A 19,105-nucleotide genomic window follows, 5' to 3' on the forward strand; every position below is an offset into this window, starting at 1 on the left:
AATTCACAGACTTAAAATAAGAGACTCCTTAAAACAAGCTACTCTACTGATTTAATGTAATACACACTTAAATTGAAAATATTCAAAAGTGATTTTTCCGATAAATGATATTACCTGGTGGATGTTCCAGGGATGGGCCGTCCCGTGTCCACCAGAACACACCAGCAGTAGCCTGTGGACTGGTGGCACTGGACCGCTTTGTAAAGGCCTCCGGGCCCGCAGTCGGGGATGAAAATGGCCTCACGAGGATTCTGCCGAGCCTCGTCCAGCGCACTCTGTCGCTCCTGGTCACAAGAGGGAACCTTCTCTAAAACCATGAGAAACACACTCAATACAGAGGCACAACAACCGGGAAACTAGAAACACAAAAAAAGAATAATGCAGATGCTATAAGAACCCAGGTTACTTAGGCACACATAAGGTACTGTTTGCATATATTTAGCCCACTGTAGGCTATGTTTATTTTTCCTAAACCTAACCAAGTAGTTTTATTCCCTAAACCTAACCAAACTGCAACTGAAAACTCTAAAATAGGCTCCTGGTTGAAAACACTGACTTTGACCCATTCATGTACCTTAACCTACTCCCTACATATACTTTGTCGCTTTTTCATACTACTACCGCTAGCATTTCCAACTTGGCTGGATGTAAATAGACGGTGTAGGATAAGATGAAAGACTGTAGACAACCAGGTTATCGAAATACGTAAATTCAGGAAAACCATGCCATAGCAAAACAATTGCGTTTTAGCAACTACTAAACAAAGCATTTATAGTGATATGCTTCTATATATTGTACATGGTGTAAGTCACTGTTTGGAGCATGAAGTTGCCCAACATAAAGATTCCGATCCAGTTTTGATTGGGATTTTCCAGCTACTCGTTGGTAAAAGTGCTCACTATGGCATTTATCATTTTTCAGCTCACTTTATAGAGCAACTCAATGCATGACTGTCGGGCATCAATCACCACATTCCAAAACAATGTTTTAATGTTGGATTGAGGGGTATTTTGATCATGAATGTTAATTACTGGCCTTGGAAATACTTTAGTAGCAAAAAAACGTAACTCAAGGTCCTCTTACTAGCTTTTTTTGTAGCTTAGTAGAAAGATGCAACTATATACAACAACCTGTTATCAGAAATGATTAGTGAACCTATCTGAGACGACTCAGAAAACTAAATCTGCTGATTAAGACTGTAGGATGTAGTGAAAGCTCCACGAAAAGTTGTGTCAGAGAGGCTGCTATCCACCACTTGTGTACCATGGACACAAGCAAACCTAACCAAGCTGTACCAAATATTCTGTAACCATCGACAAATTTGACTGAGCCCACCATAAAACCTTTATAAGTCCTTCTTTGTGTCGTATCAGAAAGTGGTTTCCCACCACGATCTGTCATATTGATCTGTTCAGCCTCAGCCTCACCAAACCGTATTTACTCTCACATTCATTTAGTCCATCACTCACTCTTGAGCCAAGTTCAACAGAGCCTCAAGCTAAACTTGTTACCATGGCGATGAAGTGTGCTTTTACCGCTCCTGATCCATTCTTCGTTTTACATTCAAGTGCTCTGTGAAGCGTTGAGCTGCGATAGGAGGGTCACAATAATCGTTTCAAGCCTTTTTTTATTTTTAGGATTGTACTTTCACATCATCGAGCTGATTAGAGCCATAAGTAGCCATAAGGGCCGGTAGCTCGCACAGTGCCAGTAAGCAAAGAAATAATCAGTGCAGTACGGCGAAGTCGCTAGTATCTCCAGGTTTGTTTTCTGGCAGGTTCAGCAGTGGCCCGGAGGAGGAAGGGGGGGAGGGAGAGGGAGAGAGAGAGAGAGAGAGAGAGAGCTAAACGTGTGCCTACACCAAAGACGTTTTGTTTTTTTCTCTCCTGCGTAGACTCACACTCAAGTGTTCTTAGCGCTGTGTCGTGGCCTCTGGTCCTCGCCAAGGTTCCTTCACATCCAAATTATTTAGCAGTGTTTATTATACAGAGGTTATGCTGGCGCCAGACGCTAGGAATCCCAAAAGAAAATTGTTTTCATACATATAAATGGAAAATGGCTGGACACTTGCAATGTAATCCTCTCTTCTTTTTTTTCTATGTGGAGGTGAAATTGAATCTACGACTTCTTTGCCTGCTTTGGATATCTGAATTTCTGCTCTATTTATTTTTTTATTTTTGTTTCTTTTTTCAATTTTTTTAGTTCTCTTCCCTTGGCAGGAAACGATGTTTCGAACAATGAGAAACACAAACCCTCGGAAAACAAATATTGTCCTGAAAAAAAAAGAAAGAAAAGAAAGCCACACAAGTGGATGTCAGGAACTGTTTGCTCGTTGTTGTGGTAATTTCTTCTTCAGGGCAGACTGATAATGGACAAAAGATGAACATCTGCAGTACCTTTGATGAGATCAGACTTGCCCTATTGTAAGCCTTTCACTTTGTCCTCCAGGCTCAAAAACAAAGTGAAACTATTTAAAAACTTTTCTCTTTTTCTGATTTCTGTTTCTCTTCAATTATGATATACATTTTATCATTATTTTAATCCCTTCCTCCCACCTCTCCAAGCGTTTTATCCCTCATGCCTTCACTTTCCTTTTCTTTCTCTCTCTGCTTCCCCCACCCCACACAGTGCTCTCTCCTCATCGCTTCACTCCAATGGCTTTCAGCTGTCGGGTAATCACTGCAATATTGTCTATAGCGAGCCGTCTTTGCTGTTAAAATAGCGGAAGTATTAGTAATAGGGGAACTCTGTGAGTAGGTATGTGGGTGCATGTGTGTTTATGACCCAAAGGGAAACAAGACCAGAGATGATGGAGAGTTCACTCAAAACGATAACGTCATTTTCAATACAGTTGTCTTACTTTTCAACACATCATTCGTTGGCGTGTTTGGTCATAACGTGTTACTGTCATCGCTTATCGTGCTTAAAAGTAAACCAGTTCAAGCTGCCGTAAACTACACATGCAAACAGGATTAGAATAAACTTTTTTAGACTGCAGCTTTTTATACAAAGTCATGCTCAAAGATGCGACGATCTGACTATTTCCCTTCATCTTTTCCTTTTTTCTTTTCTTTTCCTCACCGTAAGGGGGGGAGTTAGCGGTTAGCAAGGTTCTGGTTCCCCCCCGACACTTTTATAAATGAGCTGCATGACAGAGCGCTTCCCTCTCCTCACAGCACTGGAACAACAGCACGTCAAAGTCTGGCAACAAAGCATCCTTTTTGAAAAATGATCTTTGCATCGCTTTGCCCAAGCAAACACGTTTCACTAACACAATCTCCGCATCGCTCTAAATCATAATTATGGAGAGATCAGCGTAGTTTATGTGCACAGAGGACGGCTGCTTTCTCAGCACTCTATAGTGTATAGGGAGAAAGAGACTGTAAATATTGATGATTTGTTGAACTTCTCTACTTTGCAAACAGATTTTTAGCAGTGAAGGTCACAAGAACGTTTTTGGGATTAAAATGTTTTCAAATCAGATGAGAATGCAAAGAAAGAATCTGGTGAGGTAGAGCAGGAAAGAAATGACAAAAAGAAAGCGCGCATTATATCAGTTATATTTTGCATTTATCTTATGTTATGTTGGATGTGATATGTGAATCTTTGAAGTGACTACTTTAGTAACTACAGCTATCATAAATTACAAAATTTCTCTCTGAAATGTGTTGGAGAAAAAGTAGAGACGTCTATCAAAATTAGAAATGCTTAAGTACGAGAACATCCCAATTTAGTGCAATACTAGAGTTGTTGTTTCTTATTGCCAAACTCTGAAACACACTCGGGAACACATCCATTTTCATGCACATGCACATGCACATTCACACACATTCTTTCACTAACACAGGCTTTAAATCTTGTTTTGATACACCCATCCAAAAGCACACACACACGCATACTGTATGCAATCACATACAGATGCCGTTCAGACACACACATCGCTCATGTCTCTCTCAAACGTGATGACATGTCCCCCTCAGTCGGCCTTGTCGCTCGTACTGCGAGGACACCGGATGCTAATTGGAAACAGGAAGCTGGTGTTTCCATAGAAGTTTCAAAGAGCTGTCACAGTGAATCTCTCTCATCTAAAACACAATCCACAATGCTGCCCCGACCACAGTTTCCCCACTTCATATCGCCATCACTCTAAAAAACAATAATACCATCAGCTTTTTATGTTCCCTATCGTGTGGTGGAGAGATCAATTTGGATATGTTAATTCAAAATATGAAGTTTGGCCAATGTGTTTAAACTGTATTATAACGTTTTTGATGCTGGGGACACAGCGTTTGATTGAGGATCAGTTTAAACTATTCTGCTCATTTTCAAAAACCTGTATATCTTCAGAAAACATCTGTAAAATAAAAAATGATTAGCCGAAACAAAACTATACAAACGTTAAACCTCTCCATCGCACCGCCCCAGTGGCAAGTTAGAAGACGAAACACAACAGAACTATGTAATGTAATGTAAGGTAACTAGGACATGAAAAAAACTTCTGCAGACTTTTGAATAAAAGACAAAAATCAAACGATATATCAACTTACCAATAAATCCATCCACACACACACACACAAACACACACTCCCCCTATCACTTTCACTCACTGACTTGCTGCAGAAGCGTGAAAGTAGTCCAGCTGCCCAGAGGGAAGTGAACACACCGAGGCGTAATTGAAAAGGAGACGGAGAAAGCTAAACAAATTACACCAAAGGAAAGAAAAACAAGAAACATAAAACCGGCAGCACAGCCTTGTCCTCAAACTGGGAATGTTTTACATTTTTATCTTAAACTAGTTTTTGAAACCGGTCACACCGGAGACGAGACGATACTTTCACTGTGTTCACTTTATTTAGGGTTTAGGCGACTTTTTTGGCGTAGTTTTCATCTTCAAGATCAATATGGGGCTAATAATTGTATCCTAAAAACAGTACATGGGTGATATTTGAGTAGGTGGTTGTACTGGAAGGAGAGGTGGGTTTATCAGTGATATGTTTCAGCGATGTGATCCCTCACTGGCTTCCCATACGCAAAACTGCCACTTGTGTTTGATACGGCTCTGATTTAGCAATCTATGGGTACTGCGTTGACACTGAATTGATGCCCTGTTGTTATTAAGCCATTTTAAGTGTTGATTAAAGATTCATATCAAGGAAGAAATGATGCGTAACAGTCTCAGAATAAGGATGAGTTTCTTTGTCTCACCTTGCTTTCTGGAACTGGAGCTGTTCTGCTTATTCTCCTTATAAACCAGCTGTTTTATCCACAGCGTTGGAGCCGTTATCTCTGTAATGACAAGAAGACAGAGCCCAGATCAATAACTTCCATACTTTCAGGTGATCATCACTAAAACACTTGCACAGCCGTGTGTTTGACCACAAAACCAAAATTGAAATTGCAGTGAAGATCCCAGCATTTCCAAAAATATCAAATATGTCATCTGGTATTTTCAACAGCTGGAATTTTCCATTTAATATAATGGTGCTTTCTGAAGAGATGGCGTCTTGATTTTGAATATTAAAATCTTGACACACTGCAGCTTTGCTGAGCTGTCGGAACAATCCGAGGATCAACAGTTTTAAAGTGCATAAAAGAGAAACCATGTGAGCCGCATCGCTTTGAAAACATCCCATACAACTCAGAAAAACTAAGGGACGATCTTGGCAAGATGTTACAGGTGAAGGAGGTAATAATAGGAGGCTTACCATCACCCTCAGGGGGGACGTGAGTCTCCATGGTGGGGGTGGGCTTGGAGCCATCATCTGGGTTGAGAGTGAGAAAGAAACGGAAAGAGACTACCATTATTGAGGTTAATACAATCTACTCTCCAGAACTGTTGAATGGTTGGGATTTGCACATGGCCCGGCCAAGATAGATAGAAAAACAGAGGGAGAGAAAGATAGAATAGTAGAAAAACAATCACCCACATGTGGCTCCACATCTCTCACATACACATAAACACAACTCCTCACACCGACACACTCACACGAAACACCATCAGGCTGCACATTTAGCACACTTCATCAAACCACACATGCTTACACTCGCATGCACACAAATGAGGAGAACGCCCTCCCCATCAGGACCCGCATGAGTGCAGTGCAGTTGTAGCTCACTCACAACTAATCCAACACAGAGGTGAATAATCAAATGTGAAGAACTTCTTTCTTCAGTGTCAAAATAAGATGATGCAGATGTTGATTCGGTCCGTCGTCTGATTGGTTGGTCTGCCCCAAACACTCATCAGGTTTATGAAGTATGAAGTAGCCGTGCACTGACGTTGGTGTGTGATACTGGTGATACTGGTGGTCTCCTGAGGATAATTTCCAATGACTTGGGTGACGGTCTGATCAGCTCCACCCCCAAAAATCACCCTTGACTTACTCCATGGTCCCCGAGAAGGAAGTCTCGTATTGGAATGTCCGTATTTTGATGAAACTTGTTATGGATATTCATTTCATTCAAAAATAAGAATGCTTTCCAGTTGTCCCCCGGACTTTCCTCGCTACAATCAGCCATTTGTACTTCACGGCGCCATTTGTACAGTAGAAATATGAAAACATCTATTTTCCCAGGTGGATACACGCTTTAGGATTTGATTACCTTATGGTATTTGCTTCTGCATCACCCTCAGGATAAACATGATTCTGATTTAGTTGTGTTCCTTACATATGCAGCAATGGATGAATTTACATTACATTCTCAAAAGATACTAAAAAGAAGCGTCCTGGCAGTACCTCTCTTATAAAATGTTTCTCGGTTGGATTTAGCCTCATGCTAACTACATAGAAAACTGTTAAAAATGCACTAAACTCAGGATAAATACACAAGAATAAATAAATGTTTTGCACAAAATAAAAGGCAATAATATCACACATCGAACTGTTGAGCCAAATCATAATGACTGCGGGGAAATTCCTTCAACCCGGCAGCCCTAAACCTTTCTTAAACACTGGATCCCTTGGGGGGGAAAAAACCATCAGAATTTGATCAAATTAAGTATTTAAAATGTTCAAATTAGAGAGTTGACACCATAAATATTATTTTTTTGGCATCCAAAACTTGTTTACAAGTTACTATGAAGTGGGCTTCATGTTTTTGTTTTTAAATATGGCATCTCATATTGATATAATGATGTGTTTACAAACCATAGCCCAAACATTACATTTTACAGTCTAGTACAGGCTGAAAGAGTCAATGTCCTATTTAAGAAATTGGTAAGTTGTAAGGGATCTTAGAAGATGCTGTGAATTCAGCTACCTTGAATACTCACCCATGTGCAGTGCTGTAGCATCTGGAAAATTCCTTAGGAAATAATGTGATCAAAAGCAAACCACAGAGAACTGGAGTCATTCTAAAAACACTAAAGTAGGTCCTTAAATAAAATTGCTAGGCAGCAAATTTAAAAAACACTTGAGGTCAAACTGACCTGATCTGGTCAAACTGTGAATAATAAAAGCAGCAGTTACTTTGTTGGTCTCAAACCTGGATCACAACACTAGACAGAAATAAGCACCAGTATTTCTTTGATTCCTTATTTTTTACGCTTTCTTAAATGTCCAATGTGAATCACAGTGATGATGATATACTGAGCTAATGTTAAACAATTTCTGTAACTCACAGTATTTGTCAATTACTTTTTGATCCAGGTCTGGACTGTGAGCTACAAACTGCTAGGTGGGAAAAAAACAGTTAATGGAAGCATCGACAGCAAACCCTTAACTTGACTAACTAAAGTGCTCTATAACAAAGAAACCCTGAGAGACTGCCCATCCCCATCTGGGTTTAAAAGAATCTTAGCATTAGTTTTCACTTCAGTTTTTTTCTTAATGGATTGAGCTAGTCATTCCATATCATTTTTATTATTTACACTTTCAGCAACGAATACAATATGAAGAAACCCATGACTAGAGCAAAACCATTGTTTGAAACATACTGTCAGCATCATGCTTGCATGCCAAAAAAAAAAAAATCTAGTTTTAAGATGTATTATTTAGCTATAAAGAGCATTTAGATCCAATCCACTAAGGGAAACATCAGTCCTGTACCCTTTTTACTCTGCACAAACATGGACTTTGCACGGCTAAGATGGAACAAACCCCGGTCAAGAGATATTTTGAACTCTTACGGTCTCTTTCATACAAATAGAAAAAAAGTCACTCGCATGCACACACAAACTTACAGCAGATCTCATCTCACCTTTTCTACCAGAGCTCGGTGGCCCGGGTGGTCTGTCGGTTACTGACCCTGTAAAGAAAAGGGGAAAAAAACACAACATGTACAAAGCAAAGACTAAACAGCAGCAATAACTCCTGGGGAACAATTAGAGAATTTAATTTCAAAACACTGTTTATTCAATTTAGAAACAAAAGGAAATACTTAAAATGAACCACCACATTTCAAATGAATTATTTTGCAAGAGCTTGAGTCACTTAATACCTTTCTTATGAATTCGAATTAAATGTGATCGTTCCAACTAAACACAACAAGTCCCACATTAACCCAACACTGACATCTTGACTTAGTTAAACAAAGTTTGATGAGTATATTCTGTTAGTGATTGATAGCAGGCCAATATTGAAACATTAAGCTTGTTGCGTTATTTTAATGCTGACTAATGAGAAACCAAACCCATGAGATCTGCACCATCTGTGGATAGGCAGTTAAATGAAGTTGTACGTTTGCAAATATCATTCTGGTTTGGTGCATGCAAGTAATCATGCATGCGTGGATCCATGGGGAAAAGAGCAAAGTTAAACAGTGCAACCAAATTACAATGAAAGGGCAAAGTGGAGAAAGTTTGAGTGAAGGCAACTGGAAGGGAATTTACTACCTGACAAGCCACTTGTCCCAGCATGAGTTCCCATAAATTCACGGAAGTTTCCTGCAAATGTATGTGAGATGATTGATTTGGGTCATAGTTTACGGGGGCGTCCGAGGATGTCAGTAAAGGTTATTTGTTGGGCATCTACGGCTGTTTACGGTTTCATGGTGCCCAGATTCTGGATCCCAGTGTCATACATACCTTTGCAAGAAACAATGAAGATATTGGATCTTATGCAGGACAGAAATGAGACTGGTGGAGACAGTGTTGTAACATGAACTGAATTTCATTAATGTAACCTGGACAACTGAAATGATTTATTCCATTGAGTGCTGATAGAGTGCAGAAAAAAATGCTTTTGTAAATGGGGAAAAGCAGTGTGTTTGTTTTTTTTTTTTGTTTTTGTTTTTTTTCAATGAATGGATACGCAACCATGCTCCATTTGTGAACTTTACTGATTCTACTGAAAGGACTGCAACTTAGCAGGTGCCAAGAGAAACCATACAGGTGATTAGTGGCACGAGTGGGGGAAATGCAGATAAAACAAGGCGGAGAGGATTGAGGCAGAGAGAAGGAGATAAGGAAACTGAGGGAGGAAAAGACGGAGAGAGCGGGAAGCCTCTGGCGGTCTGTTGAGCAGCTTCAGAGGGGCATGCGACCGCTCTCACCACACTCTCCACGCAAAATTTGCTCCATATGCTCTAGTGGCTGTGCAATCCAATTCTGGCAAAGACCCCTGTGTATTATCTTCTGAGGGAAAATGATGGTGATTATCATAAAGTGTTCCCATCCAGGACGAGTGTTCAGAGCACCGCTCCCTCTCCTCTCCGCCTGCTGAGAGTAGTTAGACAGGGGGGAGAGCCGGGAGGCCCCTGAATGTATGGCCATTAGCCTTCTCGTTGACCTTGCACCTGCTGTATGCCACATGACATGTAATACACATGTGCCCACCGTATGGCAAGACGGATCCTCTTTAACTGTAACCCAAAGGCCCAGACGTAGGCGAAGTTCACTGATAGTGACTCAGTTCCAGTTCTGCCTCGTATATGTAACGCACGCATTCTGAATCTTTTGTTTGATAAGGAGATTTAAAACTATGAATTAAAACTATCTTTCTAGTTGAATTGTGACGAAAATTAGAATTCCTAAAGCGACTGAAAGATAGTTGGCTCAAACCTCAGGGACTTGGCTTCCCAGCACTCCTGGCTCCAAGATCTTACAAATGCAGCCACCATTGAAACATTTCGAATGCTCGTTATGCTGCCTCTCCGCCCTAATAAAGAGTTGTCGGGAAACATCCAACCCTTCTACGTGAGTTTAAATCATTCAACCTGTTAAACATTACTCCGGAATAGAGCTGAGCTGGTTTCACAAATACCTCTAATCACTAATGTGTGCAGTGCTGAGCCAGGACAGATGCAAGCTGTGCTCCCAATGTTAAGATAAGATTCTTACGAAAAACATTTCATCCACAGGTTGCCGGGCTTGTTTCCCCCTCCCTCCCCCAGTACCTGAACACACCGGGGTCCTGTTGTGCACAGAGGAGCCACTCACTGGCTTTCCGTCAGTGGTGACACACCAGCAGTAACCTGTCAGAGTATGGCACTGGACCTGCAGATGCAAAAAGGTAAATCACACCAATAGCTTTGTAATATACATGAGTTGGTTAGTTTATTTAACAGAAAGGTGAAACTGATGATGTGAAGGGGGATGATTCACAAGAGACTGTTGGGAAAGTGAAGGAAAAAGAAGAAGGGGATGAAATCTGCGGAGGTAGCGAGACAGACCTGCGCAAATGTTCCATCCTCGTTGCATTCTGGGACAAACATGGACTCCTGAGGTCTCCTGGCTTGTTCCAAAGCCTGGTTCCTCTCAACGCGACACTTGGACTGACCTGCATCTGTAACAGATTAACAGGACAGTCCGCTCTCACACACTGTGTACAAACAGCACCGCTGTTGTGTTCTGTCCCAACAACCCCCCGTTCAGGCCTGGGAGGAGATGACCAGTACCACCACAGTTCACTACTGTTGGCCACTTAGCGCCGTCTGATGTTCAAGTGACTTGCTTAAGGACACCTTTTTGATTGACGTGAAAGGAAAAGATTATTATTTATTCACTAATTTGAAATTCTACGTCCAAACCGCATTGTTAGTGCGTCATGGACTCCGCAGCGATATTTTTGAAATGTCAGTGGAAACTGACTGACTGACTGACTGTTTTCCTGCTCTCGGGGGACACAGATGGAATTAGCTGAAAGGTCAGAGACTGAAGTGGGCTCCACACCAGCGGGTTCAAAATCCCGTCGGCGACTACTGTTTTTATTGCACTCGCAGCTCCGTGGAGTTGAGCCTCATGTTCAACTGTTCCTGTATACACACTCACACCGAGGAGCTGACCGGTGCGACCGCAGCCCTCCACTTTTGGCAAACATTCCCCCCGGGTAAATAAAAGTTTAAAAAAAAGTGTCTCTGGACCTGAAAGGAGACAGACATGTTGTCTCCTCCAGAGTAAAAGACTGACAGAGCCAGGACTGAGGGATGAAGTCACCGAGAAAAAAAAGGACAGACATGTCAACACAAATCTATAAACGTCGACTTAAACTGAGAGTGCATTTGGTCTTACTTTAGAAATGAGGCTTATTAAACATTGTAGTGCTTGATTTATGGCAATGCGAGTGGCAAGGCAGAAATAACCGCATGTCCAAAAGCTTGTTTCTTTATTTATCAATGCTGTAAGGAGAGTTTGATTGACTGCAAAACAAATACAACCTAACCTGGCAGAAAAAAACCTTCACTTTATAATCACTTTGTTCTCAATAATGAGCTGGTTTTTGATTACTGATAGTTAAATAACGAATAAGCAGCTCTGCCTGTTGTTATAGGGATGGATATGTGTTTGTTGTTGCTCGCTGTACCAGTTTGCAATTTATATCTCTTGTAGTAAAATTCATCAGTTGTGTTTATCTGAATCTCACGCACACCTCAATAGGCGTTGACCAGGCTTTGCCATGGTAAACAAGGGTTTGTTCATGAACTGCCTGCCTAAATAAAGCAGCAGTTTCACTACAACAAAACAGGCTTGCTGCATTTACAAAGACCGTGAGAGAGCTTTGCCCAGCTCGCCTTTCCTTGGCACACCGTTGATGTTATGAAAGAAAAAACGTGTATAACCATACAGAGGGAACAACATTCACTCCAAAAATGAATTTGGTCAGGAATGCTGTTTTCCCTAACGGACAGTGGGGTTGAAAAAAAAAATAAAAAAAAAAAAAAAGGGGAGGAAATGCCAAGTTCCAACCTTGACTCTAGACCTATCAATCTTTGCTGTTGTTAAGTGGCTGGCATCCAGAGACTGAGTGAGTGTGTGATCCTGGTCTGTTAAAACTTACACGCCTACAGCGAGGCGGAAAATGAAAGACATCTTCAGTTCAGTTCCACTTTAGACGTCTTTTGTTCAGTTCTACTTCTCTGTCTTGGTGTTCATTCAAAGCTGCAACAGCTTTCGTCTCAAGTTAACCAGTGCATTTCTTTTTTTTAAGTTCACATTATATAGTCTCAGATTTAGTGCTGGCTTTGAATCTTTGCTACAGAGGATGAGTCTTTCCATTTAAGCTTCATCTCCCCGTAATCACTCCCTGTTTGTAGTCCTGTTGATCAAATTTATAAGTAGTTTATTGGCCTTACCTTTGAGCTCCACGTCTCTCGCCTCAGACGTGGATGTTGGTGCTGAAGCCACCGGCAACTGATCGATTTTCACCCAATTTTTACCTGAAACACAAAACAAGTCAGTTAAAGCTTTGTGGAGTCATGGCATGGTTAAGTGATACTAGAGATGCATACTTTAGGCCATTTACTCCATATTGTTGTATACTTAGCAATACTGTTGTTGTATCAAGTATCAAAAATAACGAGTTGTTGGACGACGTTCTCAGCATGCAACTGGCAACTGTATTGTATATCAGGCCAAATGTTTTTAGACAGATTTTCTGAAGAACCTCTCCAGCAGCCATAGAGGAAGGAGCAGACAATATAAGCAATATATATATATATAAATTCTTTACCATCTCTGAATGTATTAGATCTTTTTTAAATTGTTGCAACTCGTTGAGCAAGACTGCTTTAATGGCAGCATTGGATTTTACAGGATTGACGTATGAATGTAATGATGGACTTTTTTAGGTGAAGGATTTTTTCGGTATTCACTTTGCTGGATTTACCGAAAACACACAGTCCTGTCTGGTTTGTTAGTCCACTTGATTCTCCAGAAAATGTATTAAAACATAATGATGTCGTGATATAAAAGAACATATACATATGGGTATTTTATCCACCATTCACCCCTAATCGAAGTCCTCTCTTCCATTCATCTCAGTATTTTCTGTACATTTTGAAGACTAGATTATATATTTTATCCTTTAACGTTATATTACAGTCCAGGAGTGCTGCAGATGTAAACACACACTGTTTAGAAAGTCCTTGTTAGTGCATTCATGGAAACTCCGGTGAATGAGACTTCCAGTGCCAGCTGCTGACAAGAATTGTGTGGGAAAAAAGACAAACAATGTGCAAACATGCACGTCATGAAAATGTTAATAGTTTCTGGCATTACAAAGTCACAGATGACTCACAAATCTGAGTTTTAGTTTTCGATGACAAATTACTCCATCTGCAAGTAGATTTTATTTTTACCCACTGGCATTGAGCTGAAACCAGAGTTAACTACTCACCTCGACAGCGGCCGCGATGTGCCAGTGTCAGTGTTTTGTCTTTGCAGCGCGCCCTCTGCAGCTCACAGCCGGTCTCATAGCTCCGGCCGTCCGATCCGCACACCGGCTTCCCCTGAGTCCGAGAGCAGATGACCCCACAGTGACTGTCTCTGTCTCCGATCAGCCACTGAAAAGAGAAACGCAGCAACATGTTGGCTTAACAACGATGTAATATATGACATATTTAACTCTCTAAAGGTTTCACATAACACAACAGTTGCATCCGAAGAATATTGAGCTGTTTTCTCATACCATGAAAAAAGTGGTTCCTTTTTGGCTCCTTTTGGTTCTTTCTAGTTTCACTGTGTTTGAACAAAGGCTGCATTCAGCTCAATCTGAGATTATGCCAAACTAACGTACAAATTGGACACATGGGTCATTCGCCCGTTTTGCTCAAAACATGTCTTTCCTCCTCGAACACTTGACGGCCGCTGCCTTTCTTTGTTTAGGCTACTGTTACGAGTTTGTGACCAGCTCTGCTCTGAAGCCTTAACCTGGAGTCTAATTTATCTAATTGATCTTTGGCTGAGGATAGTTTGAACCTTGATTAAGTTTCGAAGGAGCCAAACCACATTCAGAGCGACGGGAGTCCTTCCCCCTCTCTCCCCTGGTCTTTACTCGTGATCTATTACTTAGTTGATTGTACTCTACCGTTGGAAGTGGGCCTTCTCTCTGACAGCAGTAATGGTTCTTGGCTTTGCAGCTGCCTCAAATATGTTTAAGGTCTGAAGGATTTCAGGGAAGCACAAAGTTTGCCAGGAAGATGGAGTTGTGGGTTAGTGAGGGAGAGAGAGTAGGTGTGCAGTGAGCAGCACCAGAATCCTCTGCAGTGAAAGGTGTCCCAGCAGCGTATCTGAGCCAACTCTTGTTGAAAAAAACACCAGGAGCTCTTGATTAGTTCTGGATTCCTCCTCGCATGTAATGATTAAACATTATGTCTGCTCAAACACCTGTTTCATAAAAGACCAAAAAAAGAAAATCGAGCAATTCTCAAGTAGGGAAGTGCATGTGAAAACCTTTCCCAAATGCAGTTTTTCCACCCAAGGTCTCTTAAGCAATCAGCATAGTGTTGGTGGGAGTTCTTGATCCGACACAGGAGATCTCATTAAGGGCAGGTATGAAGGAAAGAAGGTGATGGAAAATAACACACAGCCAGAAACAAAAGGCACATTTTCTGTCCTTCACTTGCCAACTCCTATCAGACGATCTTTTCAAAACGATCCACAGAACAAACGCATGTGTGGAGCTCGCATGTATACAAGCACGAGTTCATTCTCCCTCTCCCTCCTCGTCCGAATGCCCAACTGTATTTTGAATAACATCAAAATTGTTGCCTGGAGACGGATTTTCTCCAAACATATAAAGAGCAATCAGACGGACCTGAACAGTAGATGGAAACGAAGCCAAACCACTGATGTCATGAATGAGCTGGTGTACAACTGGATCTCATATACAAATGAATCATCAGGAGTCTTCATCTTACATGCTCTCAACGGATTAACTACATGCCAGTGTATTTTTTACTCTGTAGATGCAGCACTGTACGCCCATTTACTCCTTTGCATTGGTATTGTTATCATTATAAATCCGACTGCTCCGGAAACCGTCACAGCCATCATGTCTGAATTCTTTGCTTCTCCAACCATTCTGCTCTGTAAAGACTGCCAATGACATCAAACTTTAAGTAGCCGCCAGTTATACTGTTCTTCTGGACAATTTGACTGTCACAGATCAGTGGACACTTGAACTAATCACCAATAATCTGATCATTACTGAAGGAGTTCAGCTCAATGTAAACGCTATTGGAAAATCCTTCTACCTTTTTATATTTAAGAAATGTGTTTTAGGGCATGTTAAAGAGTCTGTTGAAGAGATAAATAATAAAACAACGTATTTTGCGTACTATAAACAAGCTAACTAAAGTATGATTGATAAGAAAAGGAACAACATAAAGGCCATGCTACGGTGTCATGTCTGTGATGTTCACCATCTAATGCTAACATGCTAGCATAAGCTAAATACACTTAACACAAAGTACATCTGTGGTTGAAGGGAATTGGTATTGGACAAATTCAAATGTTGACCTGCTGGTAGCCCTAGATTAGAAGTCAGGGCAAAACCAACGTCATTATAACTCATCTCTGGGGGAACATACATGTCTCTACAAAATGTATATTGCAATTCATCCATTTACTATCGAGATATTCTCAAAGCCACTAATGTGAACCTTATTTTGGCATGAAAAGTCACCAAAGTCATAATACATCCTCTGGGGAACATGAATATAGTGTGTGCCAATCTATCCCATAGCTGTTGAGACATTTTAGTCTGGACTAAAGAGGTGGACCGACCATCCCTTGAACCTCTAGTATGGCTACAAATAATGCAGACTCACTCAGCCACAGTGGCAGCACACTCTCACTACTTGACTTTTATATTCTTTGGCACATTCTGGCTAATATCTCTCTCTATGATGACCTGGAAATGACACAAGACTTTAAACTTGATTCAGCACAAATTACAAATCCAAAATGTGGTGATGTAAATGAGACGCAGTTCAGAAAATAATCCTTTGTGGGTTTCTATTTACTTTACTGTTAACAGAGAGTATCTGCCAGCGCTGACAGTCCTGACGGTCATGGACATTGATTTTTAAATCCCAGCAATTTAATCAAAAACTAAGGCCAAAATTCATGAGGGGAAAAATCTGCCAACGGGTCAGCTAATGTGTGTCCAATGCAAATGAATTGGTTTGGATCATTTTCATGTTAGTGAACAGAACTGCTGCTTTTCAAAAATGGATGAAGACCTATTGGAAAAAATGTGGAATAATTTCACCCCAGATTTTTACAACTAAATATAACACTAGGTAGATTGGTTGGGAAGTTTTTGTTGCTGTAGAGAAATTATCATTGTTAGTTTGAAGTCTGTCAGGTCAGGCATTATCTTTAAAGAGCAAAGAAAGAGATTAGACTTTTCCTGAAATAGAAAAAGACACAGGAGCTTCAGTATCTTCCAGATACAATCAGGAGGTGAGGTAACAGGGTGGTCCAGAGTTTAAAAAAAAAAAGTCCTGAAAATACTGTAGAGGATCACAGGTTTTATCCCCACATAAAATATATATCTGTTAGAATATCCAAGTTCTGAGCGCAGAGAGACTCGTTTGGCTGCTTTTTTAACTCCATTGAAATACCGATACTTCTCATAAATTGATACAAAAAAAAGAACTTCTTTAACAAGATGAAAGGATATTTAAACAAACAGGGAATAATTCTTAAGAGGACACAAATCCAACTCTCCTCGGTGTAACAATATGACCAGAACAAGCCAGACAGTTAACTGGGATTTCAGCTTTTGGCATTGAAGCATAGTAGAAAATCTCTTGTCTGACAGCTCAGAGTAAATCTAAATCATGGTGTGCCTCTTTATGAGAAAGTGCAAACAGAGAGGAAAACATAGCGCATCATTTCATTTTTAACATGCGTGTCCTCCTCTTGGCTACGGTGAATAACAGGAACAATTCAGTAGTCGAAAAAAAAAACGTCTATCTGCATTGTATCAATTTTTTGCTCCCTGGAATAAAAGAAGCATATGGCTAGAAGCAAGAAGTTGCATGTTTCCCCAACAGCAAAAGTGGTTAAAAGTACTCTGAATGGAAAGCGGTTCGTCTACGTGATGAACTTTTTAATGGGTAAATCCGAATACAAAGCAAGCTATTCTAAAGAAGTGATTTATCCGGCCACTCATCCAGGTTAGGAGCCACAGAGACTGGCTTCTGCCCACAGACTGACCCATCATCCCCATCCCTGACTCACAGCCTTAATGGATTCAGCCCCTCTACCTCCTCTGTCATAATAAAACATTAAATCAAAGATTTTGAGACGCCATTGTCCAGTAAGTGGAAATAAACACTCCTACCCAGTCTCCCACACATAGTCATTTCTTAGTCATACTGTCCCACCCACAGACTCGTCTCCCGTAAAGGTGAAACCAGAGACTCCGGCAGATCAGACAAAAGTTTCCCAATTTACAGTTGGAAGCTCTGCTACTTTAGTTGAAGAAATAGAAAAATGAATGCATGCTTAAGGGTACATAGATACTGATAGGACCATTTTAACTTCATTGTTCAGCTTTTAATGTGAATATGTTGGCTGTCCAGTAGTCTTATTTACTCTTAAATATAGGCATATTAGAGCATGGAAATGTATTAAGCTGAAAATTTGCTTGAAATAAAGCTAAACATACGTCTGTTAAAGCTGCTGGTTACAGTTTCATAAAGAGCACAACACACAAAAAGAAAGAAGCAATGTGCTGGACTATTTCTTGGGAAAATTGTTTTTATAATCTCTGTTTTTCCTATGGATTAAACAAACTGGACATTAATAGGTAATTAGTGAGCTTTAGAGGTGCTTGTTAATGTTTTGACCTTTTGGCCAGAGCCAAGCTAGCCCTTTCCCCCTGTTTCCAGTCTTTATGCTAAGCTAACTGGCTGTAGCTTCATATCGAGCGGACAGAGAGAGGTATTGATCATCACCTGAATCAACTGTAAGGAAAGTGGATAAGCGTGTTTCTCAAAATGTGGATCTATTCTTCCTAAAGGCAGTTGGTCAGTTACTGTTGAAATTCTGATAAGGAGCTGTGTAAAGCACTTTATGTAACCCCGTAATCGCTTGTGCGTAACCGTACTTGCCAAAGAACTGTTTCAGATTAAAACAGCGCAGGCTAAAACCTCTAAATTAATGGTAGAATCTGATCTAATCTAATCTTCTGACTCAGACTCTCTGCACTGCCACTTCTCAGGTCGGATCAAGTCTCACAACAGTCTCTAGGGCACCACTGCTTTACATGAGTTCACTCACTACAATAAATGTGCACGTGGTTCACATTTGAATCCTGCCAAAATAAAGTTCACCCACACCAGCTGTGATAGACTCCGAGCCTCGATCACATGGTATCTGAACAACAACTGTTAACCAGCGAGGATCAACCAAGTGAGTGAGGTTCACAGTAGAACAACATAAAGAAGTTTGCAGGCAATCAGCAAAGCATTTGACAGCATTCCTTCACTTTCTGTGGTTTCTCGCTTACCAACTACTATCTGAATTGTCCTGATGTGGTGAACCCCACCCATCTGGCCGCTTAAAGAGGTTAAAACAAATACTACGAGTTATTTTCAGTTACTGTCGGACTCTGTTTGACGGCAATCAGCTGCTACAGTGTTAGCGAGGATTACGGGACCTGGCATTATCTCCTGAGGGAAAACAGCCCCTCCTGCAAGGCCAATAACAGCTTGGGTTGAGACCCGCCCGAAGTCCCATAATCAAAACCAAACAAACACATCTAAATTAAACAGACTAACATGTAACAGGAGCTATAGCTGGATCTGCTGAGGAACACACGCTGCTCGAAATAACATTAATTACCTAAACCTGTGGGGAGAAACTCGCTCATACTGCTTTCCTGCAGATCATTATGCAAAGTTTAACATTATAGTGCAACAAATCCAAGATTTA

At 40.8% G+C, this 19,105-nt stretch overlaps 1 protein-coding gene across 6 annotated transcripts in view; it reads right to left on the bottom strand.

Moving 5' to 3' along the window:
- smoc1 (SPARC related modular calcium binding 1) overlaps positions 1-19,105 on the bottom strand; it is a 45,336-nt gene that overhangs the window by 15,898 nt on the left and 10,333 nt on the right. For 2 of the 6 annotated variants that reach the window (XM_054613793.1, XM_054613789.1), the window contains exons 2-10: positions 13,554-13,719; positions 12,511-12,594; positions 10,612-10,724; positions 10,336-10,435; positions 8,200-8,247; positions 7,274-7,294; positions 5,706-5,762; positions 5,206-5,286; positions 115-307 (exon numbers count right to left, since the gene is read on the bottom strand). In XM_054613793.1, the coding sequence (XP_054469768.1) occupies positions 115-307; positions 5,206-5,286; positions 5,706-5,762; positions 7,274-7,294; positions 8,200-8,247; positions 10,336-10,435; positions 10,612-10,724; positions 12,511-12,594; positions 13,554-13,719 (863 nt within the window). Of the gene's footprint in view, positions 1-114; positions 308-5,205; positions 5,287-5,705; positions 5,796-7,273; positions 7,295-8,199; positions 8,248-10,335; positions 10,436-10,611; positions 10,725-12,510; positions 12,595-13,553; positions 13,720-19,105 lie in introns of all 6 variants that reach the window. The other 4 variants (XM_054613794.1, XM_054613790.1, XM_054613791.1 and 1 more) reach the window with 2 other exon arrangements.

The sequence above is a fragment of the Anoplopoma fimbria genome, chromosome 15 (genome assembly GCF_027596085.1).
Source record: "Anoplopoma fimbria isolate UVic2021 breed Golden Eagle Sablefish chromosome 15, Afim_UVic_2022, whole genome shotgun sequence".
NCBI classification, from domain to species: Eukaryota; Metazoa; Chordata; class Actinopteri; order Perciformes; family Anoplopomatidae; genus Anoplopoma; species Anoplopoma fimbria.